At 41.7% G+C, this 24074-nt stretch overlaps 1 protein-coding gene across 8 annotated transcripts in view; it reads left to right on the top strand.

Annotated features, from left to right (window-relative positions):
* The window catches only part of LOC125230017 (huntingtin-interacting protein 1), a 69097-nt gene extending 47289 nt beyond the window's left edge, over positions 1 to 21808 (top strand). For 5 of the 8 annotated variants that reach the window (XM_048134929.1, XM_048134930.1, XM_048134933.1 and 2 more), the window contains 11 exons: positions 812 to 1220; positions 1456 to 2328; positions 2551 to 2913; positions 3616 to 3766; positions 5279 to 5424; positions 5924 to 6044; positions 6622 to 6845; positions 7302 to 7543; positions 8567 to 8796; positions 9349 to 9506; positions 21412 to 21808. In XM_048134929.1, coding sequence (XP_047990886.1) covers positions 812 to 1220; positions 1456 to 2328; positions 2551 to 2913; positions 3616 to 3766; positions 5279 to 5424; positions 5924 to 6044; positions 6622 to 6845; positions 7302 to 7543; positions 8567 to 8796; positions 9349 to 9506; positions 21412 to 21441 — 2947 coding nt within the window. In that variant the 3' untranslated portion in view covers positions 21442 to 21808. The remainder of the gene's footprint in view (positions 1 to 811; positions 1221 to 1455; positions 2329 to 2550; positions 2914 to 3615; positions 3767 to 5278; positions 5425 to 5923; positions 6045 to 6621; positions 6846 to 7301; positions 7544 to 8566; positions 8797 to 9348; positions 9507 to 21411) is intronic. The other 3 variants (XM_048134934.1, XM_048134937.1, XM_048134936.1) reach the window with 3 other exon arrangements.
* Positions 21809 to 24074: the final 2266 nt, after the last annotated feature.

Genomic DNA, 24074 nt, shown 5'->3' with positions numbered 1-24074 from the left:
ATTTGTAAAGCGGTCTTAATGGAACATTATTTTGATAAATACGAGCAGAGAAATGCCCTCCTTAAAGCCTCCGCCACACATAAAGCGTTTTGATAGCGTAGCGTTAGCGGAGCGCGATGATAGCGGTGCGCCGGACAAACGCTGGCGTTCCGCTCGCAATCCGCGCGCATTCCGCTCGCAATCCGCGCTCGTAGTTCCCGCCGGAGTCCACTGGGCGCAACGCCAGCGTTCGTCCGGCGCACCGCTATCATTGCGCTCCGATGACGCTCCGCTAACGCTCCGAGCTTTAAGAGTATAAACATTCAGTTGCTCGTTATTATTAATGCTGCTAGTAATTCTAATGGCAAAACTTTTGTTTATTGGCAATGTATAGAAGAGGCAACACCATTCAGATTCAGATTCAGATGATTTATTTGCCATTACAAGTATAAATACATGCAAATATAGTTACAAATCATAACTCTAAGTACTTACATGCTAGGATTACTTATTCTATGCTGATGTACAAGATCATGAAGTTGTCCATTAAAAAAAATAATGAAATTATTACATATAATGTCATGTTACAAGTTACTACTATAATTACAAAAAAAAAGTCAATAAAGATTAATTAAGAGCATTAGCAAAATATTCATTAATTGAGTAGTATGGCCTATTAGTAAAATAATCCTTTAATTTTCTATTAAATATTCTGAAATTTGTGCAATCTTTGATTTCATTACTTAGTTTACATTCTGGGTCGTAAGCTCTTTACTCCCCCTAATTTGCTACTACCCAAAAATAACAACATTCTTTCTAATTGTCTTTTCAGAGATGTAGAACTACTACAGCAAAGTGCATCATCGAGTGAAGAAATCGAAGCTTACAAAACGCAAATAGCTAACCTCCGAACCGAACTCGAGCAGGCCAGAGAAAAGGAAGCAGAACTAGAGACCCTTAAAGCATCCATGGAAGCCTTAGACATAGAGCATAAAACGACAACTACAGTTCAGCAGGAAAAATTAACAGCGCTAGAAAACGAATTAAAAGAAGTCACGGAAAATCTAGAGACAGTTAAGAAAGAAAGTGAAGAGAAAGAGGTAGCGTTAGCGAAAGTAAAGGAAGAGTTGGTAGGACTTAGGGAGAAGAGTGGAGATGAGTATAAAAGAGTGGTGGAAGAGAGAGAAGCTGCGCTGAAGCAGGTTGCGGAGCTGACTCAGCAGCATCAACAGGAGAAACAGGTCAGTAAGCTTATTTGGATAATTGTAAGCGTAGATTTTCCTAGAAATATAGATAGAGTTGTAGAACTCATTGCAGTACTAAGAGCATGGTTAGGATTTAATTTCTAACAAAGTAACATCTTCATATTTTGTAAATAACTGCATGCATGCTTTGAACGTTTAACAGGAATGACACTAGTTTCATTGACTTAACTAGACGTGTATCCATTTATTCATTTAGTTTTAACCTTAATAGGACCAGGACCTTTTAGTTAGCAATTTGAAAACGGATCTCGAAAATGCCCAGCAAAAAATACTAGAAACAGAGTCCAATTATAAAAGTTACATCCTAAAGTTAAATGATGAATTAGATGCGAGAAATAAAGAACATGAAAATGTTGTTAAGAGACGCGACGAAGAATTAAGAGAGACGCTTGAGAAATTAGTCAAACTTGATCAAGATAAAACCGACGCTGTGGAAGAACTGAAAAAACAACTTGAAAGCGTAACTATGGAGAAAGATTCGCAAATAATCGAAATACAAAAAGAGTTGGAGCAAAAACAAAGCAGCATAGGAGAACAAAATAGCGAATGCAAAGTAATGAAAAACACTATTTCAGAACTAGAAAATAAAATAGAGCATACCACTAAAGAGCTACAAGAAGTACAATCTAAATTAGATAATGTTATGATAGAGCTAGAAAAAGAAAGAACAGAATATGAGAGTGAGGTAAAAGACAAACAAACACAAATAGAAACATTGAAAGATGAATACAAACAACTAGCAGACAGCACGGAAGAAATTATAACCGGTTTAAAATCTCAGATAGCGGAAAAAGATGAACAAGTAAAATCACATGACATTGAATTGAATAATCTAAAAGATAATGTTACTAAGCTTGAAGAAGAATTAAACGAGACCCAAGCGGAACTAGAAATTGGTAAAAATGAGTTATTACATATGAGAGAGGAGCACGATGCTTTCGTAGAAAGAAATGAAAATAATTTAACATTAAAGAATGAAGAGTTGAGGAGTCTCCACGATGAAATTAATAAACTGAAAAACGAATATGAAGAATTAACGAAAGAAAAACAAATAGAAAGAGACGAACTCGAATTAGAGAAACAGGTTTGTTCTTTTCAATATTTCTTGTGTCGTCCCATCCAATTGGGATCGAGAAAATAAGATTTTTAACTAGAAATATTAGTCGATTTTGATAGTCTCTCTCTCTCTTCTGCTGGTTTTGTGGTTTATCCACTTTTTCCTTAATTAAACTTAATCACATTTTAAAGTCTTGTTGAAAATAGCGTGATTATAAATTATATATCTTTAATAATTATTTATTAATAGGAACTACACAATAAATATGAAGCATTAGATCAAGAGCATTCTAAACTCCGAAAACACTACGAAACGATGCAGAACGAAAAGGATGTAATAATTGGTAGACTTAATGATGAAATTGTCACTCTGAAACTGCAAATGAGCCATATACATGATAGCAAGGATGATGAAATAAAATTGCTGCACGAAAAAATTCAAGAAAAGGAAAGTGATTTTGCTTCACAGATTACTGAGAAAGATAACACAATTCTAGAAGCAATCAAAAATATAGAAGAATTGAAGGCTCAATTAGAGGAAATGCAGACGCTTAGAGCAAAAGAGAAGGAAGATACAGATCTTCTGTTATCTGAGAAAGAAGGCAATTCTAAGGTTAGGATAACTGTGACGTCTGGGTTGGGTATTTGTTTGTTTGTCTCTGAAACCATACGTTCAGGCGGATACTGGGTGGATCCGTATCCATTCACATGATTTTACTGGTTATCAGTTACGTTTTCATCTTGGTTATAACTTATTCTTAAGTATTCGTACTTGGTTCTGTCTACTTACAAGTTTATTAATATTTGGTATTTGATTATTGTTGGCACATCGGTGTTTTATTTCACTTGCTTTATCTAAATCGGTGTTGGGTTTTAGTTCTTTTATTACTACCTTAACAAATTAATAGATAATTTTCTCGGATCAGTATGTTTTCTCTGTTATATTTTGCATTTCACTGCTTAACTTATTGTTTACGATTTTTATTTGTGCAGTCCGATAGAGTTTAGTTATTTGTTGATTGTGTTTGAAGACTTTAAAATTTTCTTTTTTTCTAAAACTTTTCGCATTTTTCAATTTTATTAATATTCTACTTCAGCCACTTCAGCGCTCTATTTGGTTTATAGAATCAATAATTCACCTCGCATATTTCCAACTTCACCTAAGCATCTTCTAGAATAGCCCGAGTATATCTAACGCTTGTTTTCTCTCTGGCACCTCCGACTTCGCTTTGGCATGGATGGCATGTTCCACCCACAACTGGCATGGCCTGGCACCCGCTTTGTCACGGACGGCATGGCTGTATCGCTACGATAGTTGCTGGAAGTGCGTCTCGGGCACACGGAACGCGAGAGACTGAGCGCGGAGTGTGAGTTGCAGGATCTCCTGCAGCATAACACGGTGCTGGAGGCGGACCTGACTGCTGCGAGGATACAGCTGCAGGAGGCGCAGAAGGAGATTGAGAAACGTGAGTGTTGACTGGGTCATTTGAATTGCTTTGGCTTTGCTTTGATGTTTGAGACAGTCACTTGAGAGCTCAAGAACGATACGCTCTTATTAGTCAGTACAGATTGGGACAAAGTGTTCCCGTCTAATAGTATTTTATGCAACTGGTGGTTAAAAGAGGTCAAAAAAGGTGAGTGGCGTGGGTAACAATTTGAGGCGAAGCCGAAAATTGTTAATAAAGACGCCACGAGCATTTTTTGACTCAGTTAAACACCGTTGCATACAATACTTTTTCTACAACCAAGCACTTATTTTGAAAGAAAATTATAAATCAACAAATACCTACTTTCAGTCATCTTAGTTATCTAGTGGACCGCCTACCATTTTGAATATGCAGTTTGAGTGCAAACATGAAAATAAAACTGTCTATGGTATGGTTCTTTAAAGCCTGGCCACTAAGACGAATCGAGCCGAGTTGAATCGAGTTCTCATACATTTGAATGCGATTCGACGCGTCGCCAATGAACGCACGCAGCAGAAAACGAAGGAGTCTCGACTCTGCGAATTGGTTTGTTAAGTTGGTAGCAATGTATTTACTGAACTGTAACAGCTATATCGTGCTACTGCTACTAAATATTTTCAGGGTATAGACTAGATAGACTTGTCCTGACATCTTTTATGTAGGGTTTTAAAGTTCTATGCACGACCTTGTAACTCACGAATAATAAACAGTACGGGAGTAGAAAAAATAAATAAAAAATTGACTCTTTATGGAATCGAGATCTATTCAACGGCATCAATTTAAAAGACCAGTGAAAAAAAAATTAAATTCTGTCCATTGTGTACAGGTAGGTACATACACGTAGGTGAATACTTTTGCTTATTAAATTGTATCTTGTTTTTTTTTTTAATGCATGTTAAATATAAGATGTAATGTTTTGAAAAGAAGTGGCCCGCCGAGTTTCTTGCCGGTCCCATAGTGGATACCCTCCTCCAACTGAGGGGGGACTGAAATCTTCTCGAGGCTGAGGCGTAGGGTTAGAGCCGGCGTAGTTTTATTTGACGTTCATAAGCGCATTGTAATATGCCTACTTGGAAAATAAATATTTCATTTCATTTCATTTCATTACATATGTATGTGGTACATCTGGGGCCCATTTCTCAAAACTGAAAGTTACAAGTTACACGCGGAAGTCTCTTTCCAACTTGTCATATTAGACATTGACTACCACTTGTAAATTGTAACTTATAGCTTCGAGAAATGGGCCCCTGATTTAGCGTATTAACGATTTAAGATTTTTTGAAATGAAAAACTAATCGGAGATTGGATAGTCACAACAGACCTGATACGGCCAAAAATCGACAGGATAGGGCTAAAAGAGCTCACAGGTTCGGTAATAGCCTATTCACTTCAGCTTTAAACATACCAAGGTTATAAGGACGCTGCTAATATTAAAAATACGCTTCTTGCTTCTGTTTCTCCGTAAGTCAATCTCGTTCCATTTGTAATAACTTTTTTTTTTTAATTTACCAGAACGACTAAAGCTAGTGACGACAGCGAGCGCCGCCGCGTTAGAAGTGACAAGCGGAGCGCTCGAGCGAGTAACTGCACACGATTCTAATCGCGCCGCCGCCGAGCTGGCAGCCGAGGCTCTGAAGGAACTGGCCAGCACCACAGAGGTAACTACTTACATAATACTTTTAAAAACGGAACTTAATCGCGTAAAACTTTGTTTTTAAACTAACCTTCGACTTTGAAAAATCCAACATCGTGAGTGTTGTGTGTCGACATCGACAAGGTAACATCCCCAGTGCACCAAACGTTCAAGTGGGTAGTCAGGACCAAGTGCGGGTAGTTCGAAAAACTCGTAGGGCTAGAAGATGTCAGTCTGCTCTGAAACCACGGAGACAATGCCGTCCTTGAAACGTTGGAGGTTGATTTAAAACATAGTTTTACGCGATTAAGTCCCGTTTTTAATTGTAATTATTTTAAATATGAATTAAAAATAATGAAAGTTTAAATCAGTACTTACATAACGTTGACTACTGATAGTCACTCATCATAGTCAACATCATGAAAACAAACAAGTTATTCGTATAAATATACCTAGTATATGTCCCGACAAGAAAATATTGTATTAAAATTATGTCAGTATGATAACTTTATTTTTATTTGCAGATCAAGGGTCACGAGGAGAAATTGGCTCGCTCGGCTATCTTTGTTGCGCACAACGCGGCGCAGCTCTCTGCTTACGTCACGGAAGTGTCAAATCTCTCCACTGACATCGAGCTTACGGACAGTACGTATGACTTTATGCTTCTACGTACACTAAGTACCCAAAGCAGCATTCCATATTGGAATATAGACTGCGAATACTCGTTGGACGCTATTCATGCTCAATTTCAGAATACTTTAAGCAAAAAATAAACGTTGCACACTACACTCACTACGTCATTCGCTAAGGGCTCATCCACACTGACTACCGGCGTAGTACGTAACACAGTTTTCGACTAACCAACCACAGTCACGATTAAAATTCGCATGACGACTAATTTCAATGGCCTGCCGTACTTTTCGTTGAACCACGAATTTTTCATTCGCAAGTACAGAACGAATATAATGAGTCGAATCCGAAATTCGTGGTTCAACGTTCTTCGCTTCGTTCTTTAAAAGTATGGGAGGCCGTCGGTCAGTCGCCCCTAGCTGGAAAACTGTGTTACGCCGGTAGTCAGTATGGATGAGCCCTTAAAAAATAAACGCAACTGATTTTGTAGTGGTGGCTTATCGACATTGTAAAGCTTGATGTGGTGTTTGTAACTAAACTGTCGCCCTTTGTTCGATAAAAATTCCCAAAATAAATTAACGATTCTTTCCAGAACTAAACACCGAATGCCGGCTTATGCTATCAGCAACAGCGGACTGCCTCACGAATCTGTCTCGCGGACAGCTGGAGGCGCCGTACGGGGACGCACGCGGCCGCGTCGGCGCCCTGGCCGCCGCCGCCGCGGCCGCCGACCGCACCACCGCCGGAGCTCGCAGTGTGGATGACGAGCTGGCGGATATGGACAAGGCCATCGAGTTGGCCGCGGGACAGATCGAGGTAACTTATTGATATTTAATTGATTTCCGGCCATAGTATATCGTTTAAGCCTAGATGTGTTAATTTACCCTTAAAAAATCACATTTGACTAATTATCGAAATTGAACACGGAAGCTTCTATTGGTGAACATTTTTTGTGCTGATTGACGCCAAATGACTTGAAAAACGTTTTTATGTTCACTGTTCCGCTCTGAATTAGAAACTTTATTGCTTTGTGGACTTAAAGTGACCAATTAACATGTCTAATGCCCCCATATTGAACGGTGTACGTGTAAATGAGCAGACGAGAATTCTGTCCCAATGGTATTGTCTGTTCGTAAACATTTGAAACGTATATTCCCTTTTGTGGCGGCTGGCGAGAGCATGCACAGAGCAGTGACGAGTGGCGGAAAATAGGGGAGGCCTTTGCCCAGCAGTGGGACACATTATAGGCTATAAAAAAAAATCGTTTTACAGGAGATGTTAGCAGCCAGTCGTGCAGGCGACTCGGGCGTGAAACTCGAAGTGAACGGCAAGATCCTCGACGCGTGTACAACGCTCATGGCCGCCGTCAAAGCTCTAGTCCAAGACGCGAGGAAACTGCAGGCGGAGCTGGGTGACCCTGGTACCAGGCTGAAGATGTATCGACGTAACCCTCAGTGGTCTGAGGGACTCATTTCAGCGGCGAAGGCAGTTGTGTTCGCTGCCAAACTGCTCGTGTAAGTATACTCTAGGGCGTTGTTAAAGCTTTAGTTTACGATGTGAGGAAACTGCAAGCGAAGCTGGGTGACTCTGGTACCAGGCTGAAGATGTACCGACGTAACCCTCAGTGGTCTGAGGGACTCATTTCAGCGGCGAAGGCAGTTGTGTTCGCTGCCAAACTGCTCGTGTAAGTATACTCTAGGGCGTTGTTAAAGCTTTAGTTTACGATGTGAGGAAACTGCAAGCGAAGCTGGGTGACTCTGGTACCAGGCTGAAGATGTACCGACGTAACCCTCAGTGGTCTGAGGGACTCATTTCAGCGGCGAAGGCAGTTGTGTTCGCTGCCAAACTGCTCGTGTAAGTATACTTTAAGGCGTTGTTAAAGCTTTAGTTTACGATGTGAGGAAACTGCACGATGAGCTGGGTGATCCTGGGACAAGGCTTAGGATGTACCAGGCTATTCCCTCTAGTCTTACCGCGTAGTTTTACCAGTTGAACCACTGGGAATTTTCTTCCCAATAGACTTACTTATAGTAAGGGCTAGGCAATAGGTAGGTTAGGTTTGTTAGGTGCCTATAGATGCCCGAAGGGCGAACAATATAGAAATAGGAGCCCCGCGTTCGACACAGATGTAGCGTCTGGTTTCGTACAAAAAAGGCGAAGTCTTACAATCAGTAAGTCTATTGGGAAGAAAATTCCCAATGATTCAACTGGTAAAACTATGCGATAAGACTGTACCGACGTTCAGTGGTCGGAGTATCGATGTATTCAGTGATGAGAGGGACTCATATCAGCCGCTAAAGTTTGTGTTCACTGTTAAACTGCTTGTGTAAATACTTTTAGGGTTGTTAGTTGTCACTTATCAGGCATTTTAATACATTATTACTGCCAATGCCAGACAAAAAATGGCGCACTACGTCAGAAACCGAACGTTATCTATAACCCGCCCAGGTGCCTACCAGTTATCTTGGTTGCTAAAGTCTTAAAGCTTGTCTATGGGCTAAGACTTGTTAGATATGAAAGATTTTATTTTTCCGCAGAACATCAGCGGACGAGGCAGTGAACGCCGAAGGGCGCGTCGAAGGCGTGTCCGCCGCCGCGCATGAAGTCGCTGCCAGCACCGCGCAACTAGTCGCCGCGTCTCGCGCCCGCGCCGCGCCCGGCTCGTCCGCGTTGCAGCGACTAACGCAGGCGTCTAGAGCTGTCACCGCCGCTACTGGCGCTGTGGTCGCTGTAGCTAGAGACACGTCGAGAAGACTCAACGATCAAGGTAACCATAGAACGTTAGCACGAGGTCGTCTATAGGACGTTAGCAACAAGTTACCGCGTCACGCGCCCGACTCGTCCGCGTTGCAGCGACTAACGCTGGCCTCTAGAGCTGTGACCGCCGCTACTGGCGCTGTGGTCGCTGTGGCTAGGGACACGTCGAGAAGACTCAACGATCAAGGTAACGCCTATAGGACGTTTTTATTATAGCAACACTTACTGTTCCCATACAAAAGTGTCACAATAGTTGCCAGATGCAAAACGGTTACGCCCCTATTATTTTCTGCTCTTTTTTGCCAGGCTAGTAGACTGTGCTCTCAACATTTAGACGCAGTTACATGCGTCATGATCACGGAAAACTGAAGAAAACTGGTGGACGTCAAATTTGTACATGTGCAGACAGCGCGCGATCTACCCTCATTCGCGCGCGTCAGTTGCGTTCACTTTCAGCGTTACCACTGGTCGCGTTCACAGTCTATATCCCGGTCAATATAAATCTAAGGAAACTAACCGCGAATCATTTAAAACTCTTATTAACATAAGTCTTGCTTTACAGAGGCCCTCGACACGTCAGCATTGACGCTCACCGCGACTCGACGCCTCGAGATGGAGAGCAAAGTTCGCTCGCTGGAGCTAGAAAGCGCTTTAGAAGCCGAGCGAGCCAAGCTGTCAGCACTCCGAGCGAGGCATTACCAACTCGCACAGATGCAGGAGGCAAGTACCTATAAATCATAAAGGAATAAGTAACGGAAGAGTTGTAACTCCATGCATCAGTAAATGCAAGCTATTTGTAGTGGCATCTAGCGTCATTCACGCGTCAATTATCAGTACTGCTACTTCTCTATAGATGACGGGACCATGGACTTTCAATAGGGACTGAGCTCACACTTTTTTTGCCATACTAAATTGAACTTTATCACCGGTGCAGAAAGGCGTTCTTGTCAGACTAGTAAAAGTGTGTCCACATGAGAGGGTCAAAGTTGGGGCTGGTGTCCCTCTCGCACGTGTGACCAGTGTTAAAGAGATTACTATAGCAGTGGTATTTTTACCTGTATGACAACTAAGTTTATAAACTTCTTAAATTATTTTTGTATTATATCGAGGACACCAGCCCCAACTTTACCCTCTCATGTGGACACACTTTTTGGCCTAACAACTCAATCTACCTTAATATGTATATATAAATCTATGGTCGCGACGAATAAAAAGTCTAATGCTCAACAATTTTCTCTGCTCTCAACCATCGCTAATTTTAAGGCCATACTTGTTCTTAATAAAAATGTTCATGTTTATTATTTTTAGCTAATAGAGGTATAACAATAGTATTAATCAATACTTTGTTTTCAATACCTTCTGCTTGTAATAATGTTTTAATATTACATTTTTGGCAGACGAGACACTGCAGTTGACACCTAGTGACGAGTAGTGGTACTGATAATATTATACGCTAGTTGACGCGTGATTGACGCATAAATGACGCTAGATGTCATGCGCCATGCTTGAAACAAATGAACCCAATGTAAAAAAGGGTCCTACCTACTTTTTTTTTTCTTAGCCTATTGGAGTATCCCACTGCTGGGCAAAGGCCTCTCCCCTGGCTCTCCATAATTCCCGATTCTCCGTTACTTCCGGCCAGTTTAGGAAATCGTCAAGGTCGTCCCGCCATCTTTGCCTGGGCCTGCCCCGCCCACGCTTTTTCGTCGGCATCCACTTGGTGGCTATGTTAGCCCACCTATCCGGATGCATGCGATAGACGTGGCCGGCCCAGTCCCATTTAAGCCTGGCGGTTTTTCTGCCAACGTCAGCAATTCGTGGTCTTAGAGCGCAGCGTGGTGTTACGGACGCGGTCCTACCTACTTACTCCTTCCTTCCTTTGTGGGATGCAGGCGTGATTGTATGTTGTTGTATGTTGAGTTTTAAGATACGGGTTTGTAATTCGTTTATTTCGATTTAGCGCAGCATGAGATACGGGAGGGTTAGCGCGTGGTAAGCGAAACGAAATCTAGTGTACATTGTAGATGTGTCAGAAAACTCAGAAACGCTAGAAGGCTATGGGTCTCCCCACACTTATTGTGCCGTTAGTTCGTTTAACCGTAATTTGCTGTATTGACATTTATGTTAATTAAGCCTGGCTAGGTAATATATTTGGTTACTTCATTTCATAGTACTAACAGCAACACTCTTAACTCACCATCGGTAAACTTTACGCCTTTGTAATAAGGATTACAAATGTACAGCTAATAGTGTTGCCGATGGTAGATATTACACGGCCAATTTTTTTTTTTTTCGAATTGAAATGCTTGCATTGTATTGTAAATATCATCCTATTCATAAAAAAATCATCTTAAGTATTGTGTTTCATTTGCTATTAATTTGAGGCTACGAGGAATTGTGGATCTTCTTACGGCCTAGCCACGACAATGGTCTAAGGCGTCTTGCGGCAGCGGCAAGCGGTAAGTCACAAAAACAAAAACGCAGCGCGCGCGAGGCATGCCACGACCTTGCCGCTGTTCGAAATCGCGCGCGGGTTTTTACGGGCCTACCCGCGGGAGCGGCGCGCGGGGCGGCGCGCGACGAGAACAACTGTAGCGCGCCGCGCCCGCACCGCCACGACATTAACGGCCTAGCCACGACAATGGTCTAAGGCGGCGAGCGGGGCGGCTGGGCTGCGCGGGAAACGCGCGCGGGCGCTAGCCATGCCACGTATTTTTAGAAGCGGCGGCAGGGCCTAGTAGCGGCCAGGACGCTTTCATATTTAAAAACATGTTTTTTACTGTCTAATATGACTCTAAAGTGCATAGAATGCTTTAATTAGTCAATTACGTCTTGTACAAGAAAATATGTGTGATAACTAAATACAGGACATTTATTTTATGGTGTACAGTCTAGCAACTGCACATTTTTCCGTTTACGCTGCAACCTACTTAAGGCCGAGCCGTAATTTATTATTTTAAGTAAAGGTAAATTTAGTGCGTACCTAGCTCTCTTACGATAATCATCAACTAAAGGAACTGCCAATTAAGTTGCCTAGTGTAACCATTTTAAGGTGAAATAAACCAGTATAACATAACTCCATCTCTTCATCATCTCTCAACGCACTCAACCATCTCAAGCAAGTGTACGGACTAACTGGCCCGTACATTAAATGGTCCTTCGAACCTCTGCGTGTCCTGGAATCTCAAAAAGGTAATAGTGTTTTTGTTACTTAGTACGATAGTGAATCGGTTTGCTGGCCTCCCACAAGCGGGTCTCCCCAGTAAAATTGAGAAGGCACAAATATCGTATTTAAAGTGCAGAAGCTCTGATTACCTGTGGAAGGAAAGGACGCCACACAGAACCACCGGTGATACAGTCATCAACTACACGAGGATCAGAAGACGCGCAGGAATCTGGATCTTCAAAACTAGCAACTAATTATCTGCCGTCGGGGTGCTTGAAAAAAAACGCCGGCGGGGGTGCAACTTCAAATTAACTAACAGCAACTTCAGGCTCAACTTACTACAAAGTCAAGCCTAACTTGAACAACTTAACTCACTTCAAGGTCAACTTTCAACTTCCTTCTAACGACAAACTCATCATGACTAAACTTCAACAACAGCAAACCTGCTTTGAGAACATCAAGGCATTGTGTGTTAACTACAAAAAGGATTCGGCAGGCAGGAAAACTCGTGACTACTTAACCAAGCGGATAACTTCTCTCGACGCCCTATGGGGTGACTTCGAGAACCAACATGGGGTCCTTGAAAGGGAAATCGAGGACAAGAACATTAACTACTTCCAGGAAGATATTTACACGAAAACTAAAGCTATGTATGACGTCACTAAGGCGGACATGCTGAACTTGATGCAAAAACTAACTGACGCGAAGAGCACAGTCAGATTTGATCTTACAGATTTTTTGGAAGACATGGAATCTGGTTCGGACAGCGTCATTCAACTTCTTAACAAACAAGAATGCAACTTCAAGGCAATCGATCGAGCGATGTCAAAAATAAATGTCGGTGTAAACAGCGAAAGGTGGGAACTAGAGGACAATCTTAACATTCTGAAGTCAAAATGGACGGAAATCGACAAGCAACACTGGGAAATAGACGGCTTGCTCAAGGGTTCTCACGAAACTTACTACCAAATATTCACCGACATAGAAAATAGATACGATTCTATGCGCAAGGAACTCAACAGCAAGATATGGTCAACCTTACACTATCAGAAATCGGCGCCGCGCATCTCAATACCCGAATTCTCAGGAAATTATAACCAATGGATTTCTTTCAAAGATCTTTTCATAGAAACCGTCCACAATAACCCAACTATCAACAAGGCGCAAAAAATGCAGCATCTGAAAACTAAGCTTCGCGGAGAAGCGGAAAGATTGGTCCAGCATCTGACAATAAATGCCGACAACTATAAATCATGCTGGGATATCTTAAACCAGCGTTACGATAACCGACGTCTTCAATTTATTTCATTTATGAACACCATGCTGAATTTACCTAACATTCAGCAGCCGGACGGCCACAATCTGAAGAAAATGCATGACGTCATAACTGAATGTCTGAGTGGACTAAACAATATTGGCTTGGATACTACGACCTGGGATCCTATTATTGTTCATTTAATGACTTTGAAACTAGACACCACCACCCACAGCGACTACGTACGGGACCTTCAAGATCACAGGGAAGTTCCAGTCTTACACGACTTTCTTTTCTTTTTGGAAAGCAAATTCATGGCTTACGAAACCATGAAAAGCTCCAAAAAGGATATAAACTCGCAGCAGAAGCCAGCACCCATCAAAACTTTCAACAAGGATCATCAGGCCAAGAAAACTAACTACAATAACTTCAACTATTTCAAGAATAATTCCAAGACATATCACGCGACCTACGGTCAGTGCCCTCTTTGCAATGGGGAGCACGTGTTGATGCAATGTCAGAAGTTTCTCGACCTAGACACAACTCAGCGAAACAACACGGTCGCAAGACTGCAAGTGTGCAAAAATTGCTTGTTTAGTCACGGGGACAAGGAATGCAGATCCAACAAAACGTGCAAGGAATGTAACTTGCAACATCATTCATTATTGCACAATAATACGGCCAAGAAACAAACAACTTATAATTTTAGAAAAAATAACTTTGAATCTAAGCCATCAACTTCAAATTCAACTCAACAAGCATCCAGCCATCATATAGCTACGAATGGCGTGGAAGTATTGCTAACTACGGTTCAACTTCAACTTCAAGCTAGCGATGGAACATACATTACGCTCCGCGCGCTACTAGACCAGGGGTCACAACTTAACATTATAACTGAAAATGCCACGCAACTACTGAAGCTACCCAGGAAGAAACTCAACGGAACTATAACTGGAATCGGAACTTTAAGCTGCAAAGGGGAGGCAGAGCTTACCTGCAAGTCCTTGCAATCCGATTATACATTCCAAACTAAAGCATTCATTGTTAGAAAAATAACTAGGAACCTTCCCAACTCCACATTCGAGAAAGGGAACTGGACGCACCTACAAAACTTGGAACTAGCGGATGCTGACTTCAACGTGTCGCGCCCTATAGACCTCTTGCTAGGGGCGCACGTTTACGCTGACGCTCTTATGGATGGCGTAATTAGGGGTGGAAGATTGGCTCCGATTGCCCAACAGACCCGTCTAGGATGGATTATTAGCGGGGAACTCGCAACGAATGGCCCACTTAGCTGCCATGTAACTTTAATTAACCTGGAGGAACTTGCCAAGTTTTGGGAAACCGAAGACATCACCCAAAGCGAGGAGAATACGTCTCTTAACGACCAATGCGAAGCTTACTACCAGCAAACTGTCCAGCGAGGCTCCGATGGGAAATACATTGTGAAATTGCCATTGAGCGCGGACTACGAAAAAAAACTGGGCAATTCTAAACAAATTGCGGTCTCTCAGTTTTTACAACTGGAACGCAAACTACAAAGACAACCTAAACTGGCCGCAATGTACAGGGAATTCATGAAGGAATATGCCGATTTAGAACACATGAAACCTTCGGCCTCAACTTCATCCCAGGACTGCTACCTCCCGCATCATGGGGTGCTAAGGAAAATGCCATCAGTACGAAGCTAAGGGTTGTTTTTAATGCGTCTCAAAAAACAAGCTCCGGTTACAGCCTAAACAGCCTGCAAGAAAAGGGCCCTAACCTACAAGGGGACATCCAAGCATTGATTCTGAAGTGGAGAGCCTACAAATATGCCTTCTGTGCTGATGTTCAAATGATGTACAGATGCATTTGGATCTCTGAAGACCAGCAGCATCTCCAGAAGATAATATGGCGAAACTCGCCCTCTGAAGCCCTTCAGGAATACCAGCTTTGCACAGTAACCTACGGCCAAAAATGTGCAGGATGGTTAGCCACAAGAACCCTCAAGCAATTGGCTGTTGACGACGGTCATAAATATCCCGAAGCCGCCGAAGCGCTGAAGAATGAATTTTATGTTGATGACCTCATCAGCGGCCGCAATTCAATTGCGGAAGCAATACAACTACAAAAATCCCTAATAAACTTACTTAAAGGTGGAGGCATGAACTTACGAAAATGGTCGGCAAATGACCCAACTCTACTTGAAAATCTAAGCGAAGATCAAATTTCCACACAAACATTTGACTTCAAACATGAAGATTCTATGAAAACTTTAGGGCTTGGCTGGAACCCTAATTCTGACACTTTTTTACTCAACTGGAATCTAAACAATAAGCCTTCAACTAACTTAACGAAACGAACTCTGTTGTCGGAGATATCTCGTCTATATGATCCATTAGGATGGTATAGCCCTGTAACTGTGACCGCCAAGCTAATATTTCAGAAAGTGTGGACAAGCAATATCTCATGGGATCAAGTTCTACCACGCGACATTCAAGAGGAATGGCTGAAATTAAAAACAGAGCTGCAACTACTAAGAAAAATCAAAATTAACAGATGGATCGGCGGAACATCAAAACAAATCGAGCTTTTGGGCTTCTCGGACGCAAGTGAGAAGGCTTTTGCTTGTGTAATATACACTCGCATTAGAGACGAAAGCGGGAAGCCATGCACAACTTTATTAGCAGCGAAAACTAGGGTTGCCCCCATATCACAAAAAACTACTCTTCCAAGATTGGAATTATGCGGAACCCTACTGTTGTCTCAACTAATGAAGAAGGTTATGGAAGCATACAAGAATTACGACATAACTATTAAAGCGTTTTGTGATTCTCAGGTGACTCTCGCATGGCTGCAAGGAGATATATCACGCTGGGAAAAATACGTAGCGAACCGAGTAGCAAAGATCAAGCAAATAATACCGGCAGACAAATGGCATTACATTAGATCTGAGGACAACCCAAGTGACTGTGCTTCGAGAGGCGTGTATCCAAGCAAACTAGTTAACCTCGACCTCTGGTGGCACGGACCGTCTCTTCCCGAAACTAGCCCGAAAAATGATGCTCAAAGTTTGACTTGTCTTTTTGCTACAAACATCGGCGCATTGAAAACCGAAGAAGCAACCCTAACCACAAAGCAGGATAAACACTTCATATACGACCTTCTTGAAAAGTACAGCTCGCTATCACGAGTAATACGAATCACCGCATGGATATTACGATTTATTACAAACTTGCGACGTAAGCAGAAAGCCGACACCAACTATATAACTACTAAGGAGCTAATCGCTGCAAATGAATATTTAACCAGCTGCGCACAAAAGGAGGCATTTCCTGACGAATATAAACTACTGTTTAAAAATAAACCTATTCCAACCCAAAGCTGCATATACAAACTGAAGCCTTACCTAGACGAAAGGAAATTGATTCGGGTTGGCGGACGGTTGAATAACTCTAACTTGCCCTCTGGAATGAAAAATCCAATTATCTTACCCAAAAAAGGGCGTATGACTCATCTCGTCATTCATCACGGGCACAGGGCAACATTACATGGCGGGGCGCGCCTAACCCTTAACTACATAAGACAACGTTACTGGATCATAAGCGGCAACAGAGCGGTAAAATATCAACTGCAACATTGCGTTCGCTGCCACCGATTCAAGCCGTCAACCACCCATCAGCTGATGGCGGACTTACCCCCGCAAAGAACTATCCCATCAAGGCCATTCACGCACACTGGTGTAGATTTCACTGGCAGCGTAGAAGTCAAAATTAACAAAGGGCGAGGTGTGAAAACATCGAAGGGATACATAGTTATCTTCGTGTGTCTGGCCACGAAGGCTGTACACATAGAACTTACTTCGGACATGAGCGCTGAAACATTTTTGGCTGCTTTTGAGAGATTATGTGCCCGCCGAGGCACGCCTAAACATGTTTACTCTGACTGCAGCACCAACTTTATCGGCGCATCGAAGATTATACGTCAAGAATTTGAACAATTCAAGCAAACACTGTCAAACTCAAGCTTTTTTGATGAAATTGGAAAACTGGAAGTGGAATGGCACTTCAATGCTCCCGCATGGCCTAGTGGTGGGGGAATTTGGGAGGCCGCCGTGAAATCCTTGAAATATCACCTAAAAAGAGTCCTTGGGGAGCAGAAACTTACATTCGAAGAGTTTATCTCTCTGCTGGCGAAGATAGAAGCTTGCCTAAACTCAAGACCGCTTTGTCCTCTTACAGAAGACATCGATGAATACTATAACTGTCTAACTCCAGGACATTTTTTGACCGGGTCAGCTACGTTGTCACTGCCGCACTCGGATTACAGTGACACCAAACACATCGATCTGCGCCGCAGATGGCAGCTTATTCAACATATGACGCAACGATTCTGGAAAGCTTGGTCATATGATTATCTAACTCAACTTCAGCGTCGAAGCAAATGGAACAAACCAACTCAAAATATTGAAAAGGATGACATTGTTCTTGTAAAGGAGGACAATTTACCTCCGGCAAAGTGGGCACTCGGCCGCGTCGTAGAGGTTCACCCTGGGCGCGACGGCCTAACTCGCGTAACAACTATACAAACTCAAAACGGGACTTTCAAGCGTCCTGTTGTCAAACTTTCACCCTTGCCGATGAAACCAAGGGCTGAACTCGAGGACAAGCCATCGACAAGCCACACTGAGCAATCATTGGAAAACAACGAATCTGAACGAGGCAACACTAAGAAATCTACAAGATATCCTAGAAGAAATAAAACCGCCAAGCTATCCTTCGTAACATTGTTTACAACTTTTATAACCATGTGCGCTATATCAGGGTCGCACGCCGCCAGCGCGTCGACGTCGGCACATATTACGAACCTTGAACCCGAGCGACCGATATATTATGATACAATCGGCAAGGTACAAGTAATACATAATAAATGGACATTACTTATGTATTACAACCTAACTAACTATTGGGAAGGAGTTCGTCGCATTGAAACATACCTACATGGGGTGGAAGACTGGTGTGCGAAGACGGACCCAAGATATTGCAAAACTACTCTCAACCAACTGTACCACGAAATGGATCTCCTGCAATACTACAACTCTATGCTGCTCGCCCCTCACAAGCATCTAACCGACAGGAAGAAACGAGGACTAGCCGACGGGGTTGGGTACTTAGCTAATAGTTTATTCGGAATCCTGGATCAACGTTTTGCCGAAAAATACAAAAACGACATAGAAGCCGTACATGACAATGAAAACTACCTACTCGAACTCATCAAGAATCAAACAACTATCGTCGAACTAGAAAACAAGGTGCTAAAGAAAAATGAAGTTAACATCCAACAACAATTCAACGTTATAGAGACCTTCATGAACGAAACGAATATCAACATAGCAAAAATTGAGTCAGCAGTGGAAATCGCCATGGCCACGAGCTACTTTAATTCGGCTTCACTATCAGCCTACCTACTCATCAACAATCTAAAGAACATGCAGGAAATGCTATTCAACACCCTAACTGATGTCTACAAGGGCCATATCGACGTCCACCTTGTGACGCCGGTCAGCCTAATCGAGCAAATGAACATTATCGCTGGCAAGCTGCCAAGAACCATATCTTTACCTGTTCACAACATACGAGAAGACATCAAGGACCTCTACAAACTACTGTACGTTAAAGCTCGAGTCACCGACACTTATTTCTTCTTCGAACTTCACATTCCTCTAATTTCAGATGAAGACTATACGTTACATCGTGCTATACCGCTGCCCATCAAAACAACTCAAGACACTGTCATCGTGCAAACAAGTGCCCGTTATATAGCCGTTAACCTGCAGAAAAATACCTACATATCCTTTAAAGAAGAGGACCTTCAAGAATGCGTACAGTTGAAACTAGAAACTTTCATATGCAACAAAAACTTGCCAGTGTTTAACCTTCACAATGAAAACATTCCATGCGAAGCAAAACTAATAAGTCATCGCACGAGTACACCATGTGACGTAGCGCATACGTCATGTCAGAACGCCTGGATCGAGTTGCACTCACCAAACGCTTGGCTTGCCATTTGCTGCGATACCTGCACGCTACGAGCCATATGTGAACAAGATGTGACGTCACACACTATGACGTCATCCGGGATAGTCACTTTAGCACAAGGTTGCATACTGCAATCTAAATACCTAACTATACATTCACTAAACCAATACAACAGCAAGATGAAGATGGACTATGAGATAAACGTGCCCTCAGTAACATCATCCATTAATCGGATTGCAAATCTGACCTACCACAACATGCAAAAGGCATCGCGCATCTTTACCATACTGAACGTAAACACAAGGACACCGATGTAGAAGAAGTGGATAATAGAATACAGTTCCAGAAGAACAAGGAACAAGGTTTCCAAACAACTTTAACTACCCACGATATTCATCAATATACTATCAGCTATGCCTTGCTGGCCGCTGTCATATCTGCTGCTGTCTTTTGGGGAGTGGGAAGATGCTATCCCGATCTGTGCAAGCTAAAGAAGCGCAAACAATGCTCACTACAATCAGTAAGGCCACACTACGAGGATATCGAACTTCAACCGATGCCAGAAGAGAAAGGCCAGCCACAACCACAAACCGGTGCGAGACCAGCGAGCCACCTCGCGCCACGCCCGAGCCGTCGCCTCGCAACCAAGGACAACGTGTCATTCGACTTTGATTAATTGGATTTCTTGATTTATTTGTAATGGCTTTTCCTCTTGTTGAAATTTATCTTAACTTTTTCTCTCTCTTTTGGGGTTGCCAGCATGTACAGTCTAGCAACTGCACATTTTTCCGTTTACGCTGCAACCTACTTAAGGCCGAGCCGTAATTTATTATTTTAAGTAAAGGTAAATTTAGTGCGTACCTAGCTCTCTTACGATAATCATCAACTAAAGGAACTGCCAATTAAGTTGCCTAGTGTAACCATTTTAAGGTGAAATAAACCAGTATAACATAACTCCATCTCTTCATCATCTCTCAACGCACTCAACCATCTCAAGCAAGTGTACGGACTAACTGGCCCGTACATATGGCTAGTTAAATGATACTTAATATAAATAACCAATCAGAAAAAAATTAAGAGTAAATAGGAATAAATACTATACAAAAATATGTTTGAAAACATTATTACATACTACACACGCGAAAATACATTTAAATTTTTAGTAAATAATGGTTTCGGGTTCAAGACGCTCATAATAAAAACAAAATTTTTTGTTTCGCGTGGAATCGCTAGACCCATCTAGCCGCCTAGGCCGGCCGCGCCGCTCCAATGTCGTGGCGGTGCCCGCGCGGCGCGCTACAGTTGTTCTCGTCGCGCGCCGCCCCGCGCGCCGCTGCCGCGGGTAGGCCCGTGAAACCCGCGCGCGATTTCGAACAGCGGCGCGAGTCGTGGCATGCCTCGCGCGCGCTGCGTTTTTGTTTTTGTGACTTACCGCTTGCCGCTGCCGCAAAACGCCTTAGACCATTGTCGTGGCTAGGCCGTAACAGCGGCGCGACCGGCCTAGGCGGCTAGATGGGGCTAGCGATTCCGCGCGAAACAAAACTTTTTGTTTTTATTATGAGCGTCTCGAACCCGAAACCTTTATTTAATGAAAATTGAATTGTACTTTCGCGTATGTAGTATGTAATAATGTTTTCAAACATATTTTTGTATAGTATTTATTCGTATTTACTCTTAATTTTTTTCTAAGTGTTTATTTATATTAAGTATCATTTAACTAGCCATAAAATAAATTCCATGTACTTAGTCATCACACATATTCTCTTGTACAAGACGTAATTGACTAATTAAAGCATTCTATGCACTTTAGAGTCATATTCGACAGTAAAAAACATGTTTTTAAATATGAAAACGTTCTGGCCGCTCCTAGGCCCTGCCGCCGCTTCTAAAAGTACGTGGCATGGCTAGCGCCCGCGCGCGTTTCCCGCGCAGCCCAGCCGCCCCGCTCGCCGCCTTAGACCATTGTCGTGGCTAGGCCGTTAAAGTAGACAGTAAGCCACGACATTGGTCTAAGCGCGACAGCGGCGAGCGGCGGCCATACATTGGAGCGAGACACAGCGATGGGACTTTTCACTCGCACGTATGGCTGCCGCTCACCGCTGACGCGCTTAGACCAATGTCGTGGCTGGGCCGTAAGGGCGCATGGCATTCTGCATATTAATAACTTTATAATATCTTCCACAGAATGGCGGCCTTACAAATGGACAAAAGTGAACCTAAACTACGAAGAGATTCAACCCTCCGCTGCATTCGACGTATCGCACGCATTTAGCAACAACGTATTTTTCAGTATTTCTAATGCACTGTCAGTTATTTCAAATTGCATTTTTCTTCAAACGCATTTTATTTTGCTATACAACGAAGTTTTTTCATATATTTGTGAGTTATGTAAGGTAACAATGGGGTAAGATTTAAGGGTTTTCCTTGCGGGATAAGATCGAGACTCGAGAGCCGCCCGTAGTAGGGTTGCAAATAGAAAAAAAACTAAATGTTTTTTTTTTCAGAATTATGAAATAATACATGAAAAAAAAACCGAGCTCCATGGTTTTTTTTTCTAAATATGGTTTTTTTTTAGATGAAAAAAAAAAAAAAAAAAAAAAAAAAATTCGACAATACCGGTTTTTCGTGACTTGTAACTTGTTTCAATAACAAAACATACATTTTAATTCGATTAACATTCCGTATACAAACGTTTATTGGGGAATCCCCGATGCTGCGTGCAGCGCGGAGAGGCGGTGGTGTTGCCAACAGTAAATAGTGATAACTACCAACTACAGATTTCGTAAATGTTACTTTTATAAGACCAGAAATTAAACTTATTTGATTAAATTCGTTTAATAGTTGACATTAAGTCTAAAAAACCGTATAAAAGTATTAAATTAACTGCTCTGCAAATTTTGAGATTTCGTACTTTAGAAAAAAAAACATACTCCAAAAAAGAAACTGTTTTTTTTTTCAAGGTTTTTTTTTTTTCAAGTCAGAAAAAAACCGTTTTTTTGCAACCCTAGCCCGTAGTGCTTTGTTTTACGGAATATTTTTCATCTTACCCCTCAAGAAAAGCCCTTCTTACCCCATCTTACCTTATTGTGACAGAAGAGAGAATCATGTCTTCCCCGAGGAGGCTCAATAGTAGCTATGAAAAGTATGAAATAACAAGAATAGACAGATTTAGCCATAAACATTAAAAGTTTATGAATTAGAAGTGTTATTAATAAAATGTCAATTTATTTACACGCGTTTTAGATAACGAAATTAATAAATGTGGTGAGGCTAGTGTAAAATTTAACAGAATTTAGGTTATTTTTAAGTGAAATAACTATTAAAATCTTGTGGACTTAGAAGTGGCACCTATCGGATGGAAATAAACCTGTGCGAATTTTACGCAACTAAGGGTCGGTTGCACCAAACCGTCTGTCACCGTTAACTAGTGTTCGTTAAATTTTATTGTATGGGAAGTTTCATAGACGTCTGCTGCGTGACGAGGATGTGTCTGTCAAAAATTTGTTGATGCAACGTGCCCTAAATAAGTGTCCATCTCTTTTCACAAGACAGAGAGAGAACACTAATCTTACTGATGTCCCGGAATCAGTACACCTAATAGCTGGGTCCACACAGAGCGAGCAAAACGTGCGTGCTGCCTCGGGCGAGGCACGTCTACACTGAACGTTTGCCGCGCGACGTGCCTTGCTCTGTGTGGACCCGACTAAAAACTAATTTCTAAACAAAGGTATGTGAACACAACGTGTAGACTGTACTAAGTGTGTAGATAATACGTGTCGCTAAACACATTAGGCTAACACGCCTCTAAACTGTTCCCTGAAACTATCTACCTAACGCCTGTTAACATAGGTGTCATTTTCGCACGCCATTTAGTACTCATTAGCTTGTCTTTGATAAAAATGATGAATTGTTTACGCATTGTTTGAAACTGTAGATGAGTCAACATTCATTCAAATATCAACCTTCTTGTTTACGCAAAAATATTCCAATTGCAAAAACTAAATTGTTAATTATGTTCTTGTCGTTTTTTATATCTATTGTATAGAGAAACCTACTAAATTTAGGATTCACTGTTGTCTCTTATGAATACATTAAACATGTAGTTTAGTTATAAGTATTAAACGTAAATCTACTCTCAATAAAATGGAAATGACAGTAAAACAATAAGATCACTAATCGGTAGCTGTAACTCGTAATTTTTATAAGTCCTTTTGGATGTCTAAATCGGATAAATCTAGCTCCTTTGTATTAATTTATAGCTTATATTTTGATGTTTAATAATAAACTATACACATATTTTTACTGTTTTTCTTCTACTATTCTCATTCGCCCCTACCCTACACAGGTGACGGTTGAGTTAAGTACATAGGTACCGGGATGAATACATAAGAGGGCTTGCAATATCGGACGGTTTTCAATTCCGGAACTGGTTTTCGAGATTGGACTTCAATTCCGGAATTCCGGAACTAGTTCCGGAATTGAACAATTTTTTTTGGTTTGGTTTTCTGGTGGATTTTTGATGAAATAATACAATTTTAAACTGAAATTTGTTATAAATCGACGTTTAAGACTATAACTCCGTACCTAAAAGGCATATAACACTGAAATTTTAATTTTAGTAATTTTACAGGAAAGCCCATTTTGCGCCAAAATCGGTCTTGCAAGGTATTTCGAACTACAGTTAACGATACAAACGAGGTTTTAGTGCCAGTTTTCTGATAGTGGTCAACGTTAAAGTTATTTTTTTATCCATTGAGCATCGAAATAATATAAAAGTAATAATTTACAAGAATTGCATAACGTCTTGTTCGCATAACTGTAATAAAAGAAATATTGAATTACCTTTA

Source organism: Leguminivora glycinivorella, chromosome 10 (assembly GCF_023078275.1).
Source record: "Leguminivora glycinivorella isolate SPB_JAAS2020 chromosome 10, LegGlyc_1.1, whole genome shotgun sequence".
Classification (NCBI taxonomy): domain Eukaryota; kingdom Metazoa; phylum Arthropoda; class Insecta; order Lepidoptera; family Tortricidae; genus Leguminivora; species Leguminivora glycinivorella.
The sequence above is the reverse complement of the archived record's forward strand: the minus strand, read 5'-3'. Positions and strand labels throughout refer to the sequence as shown.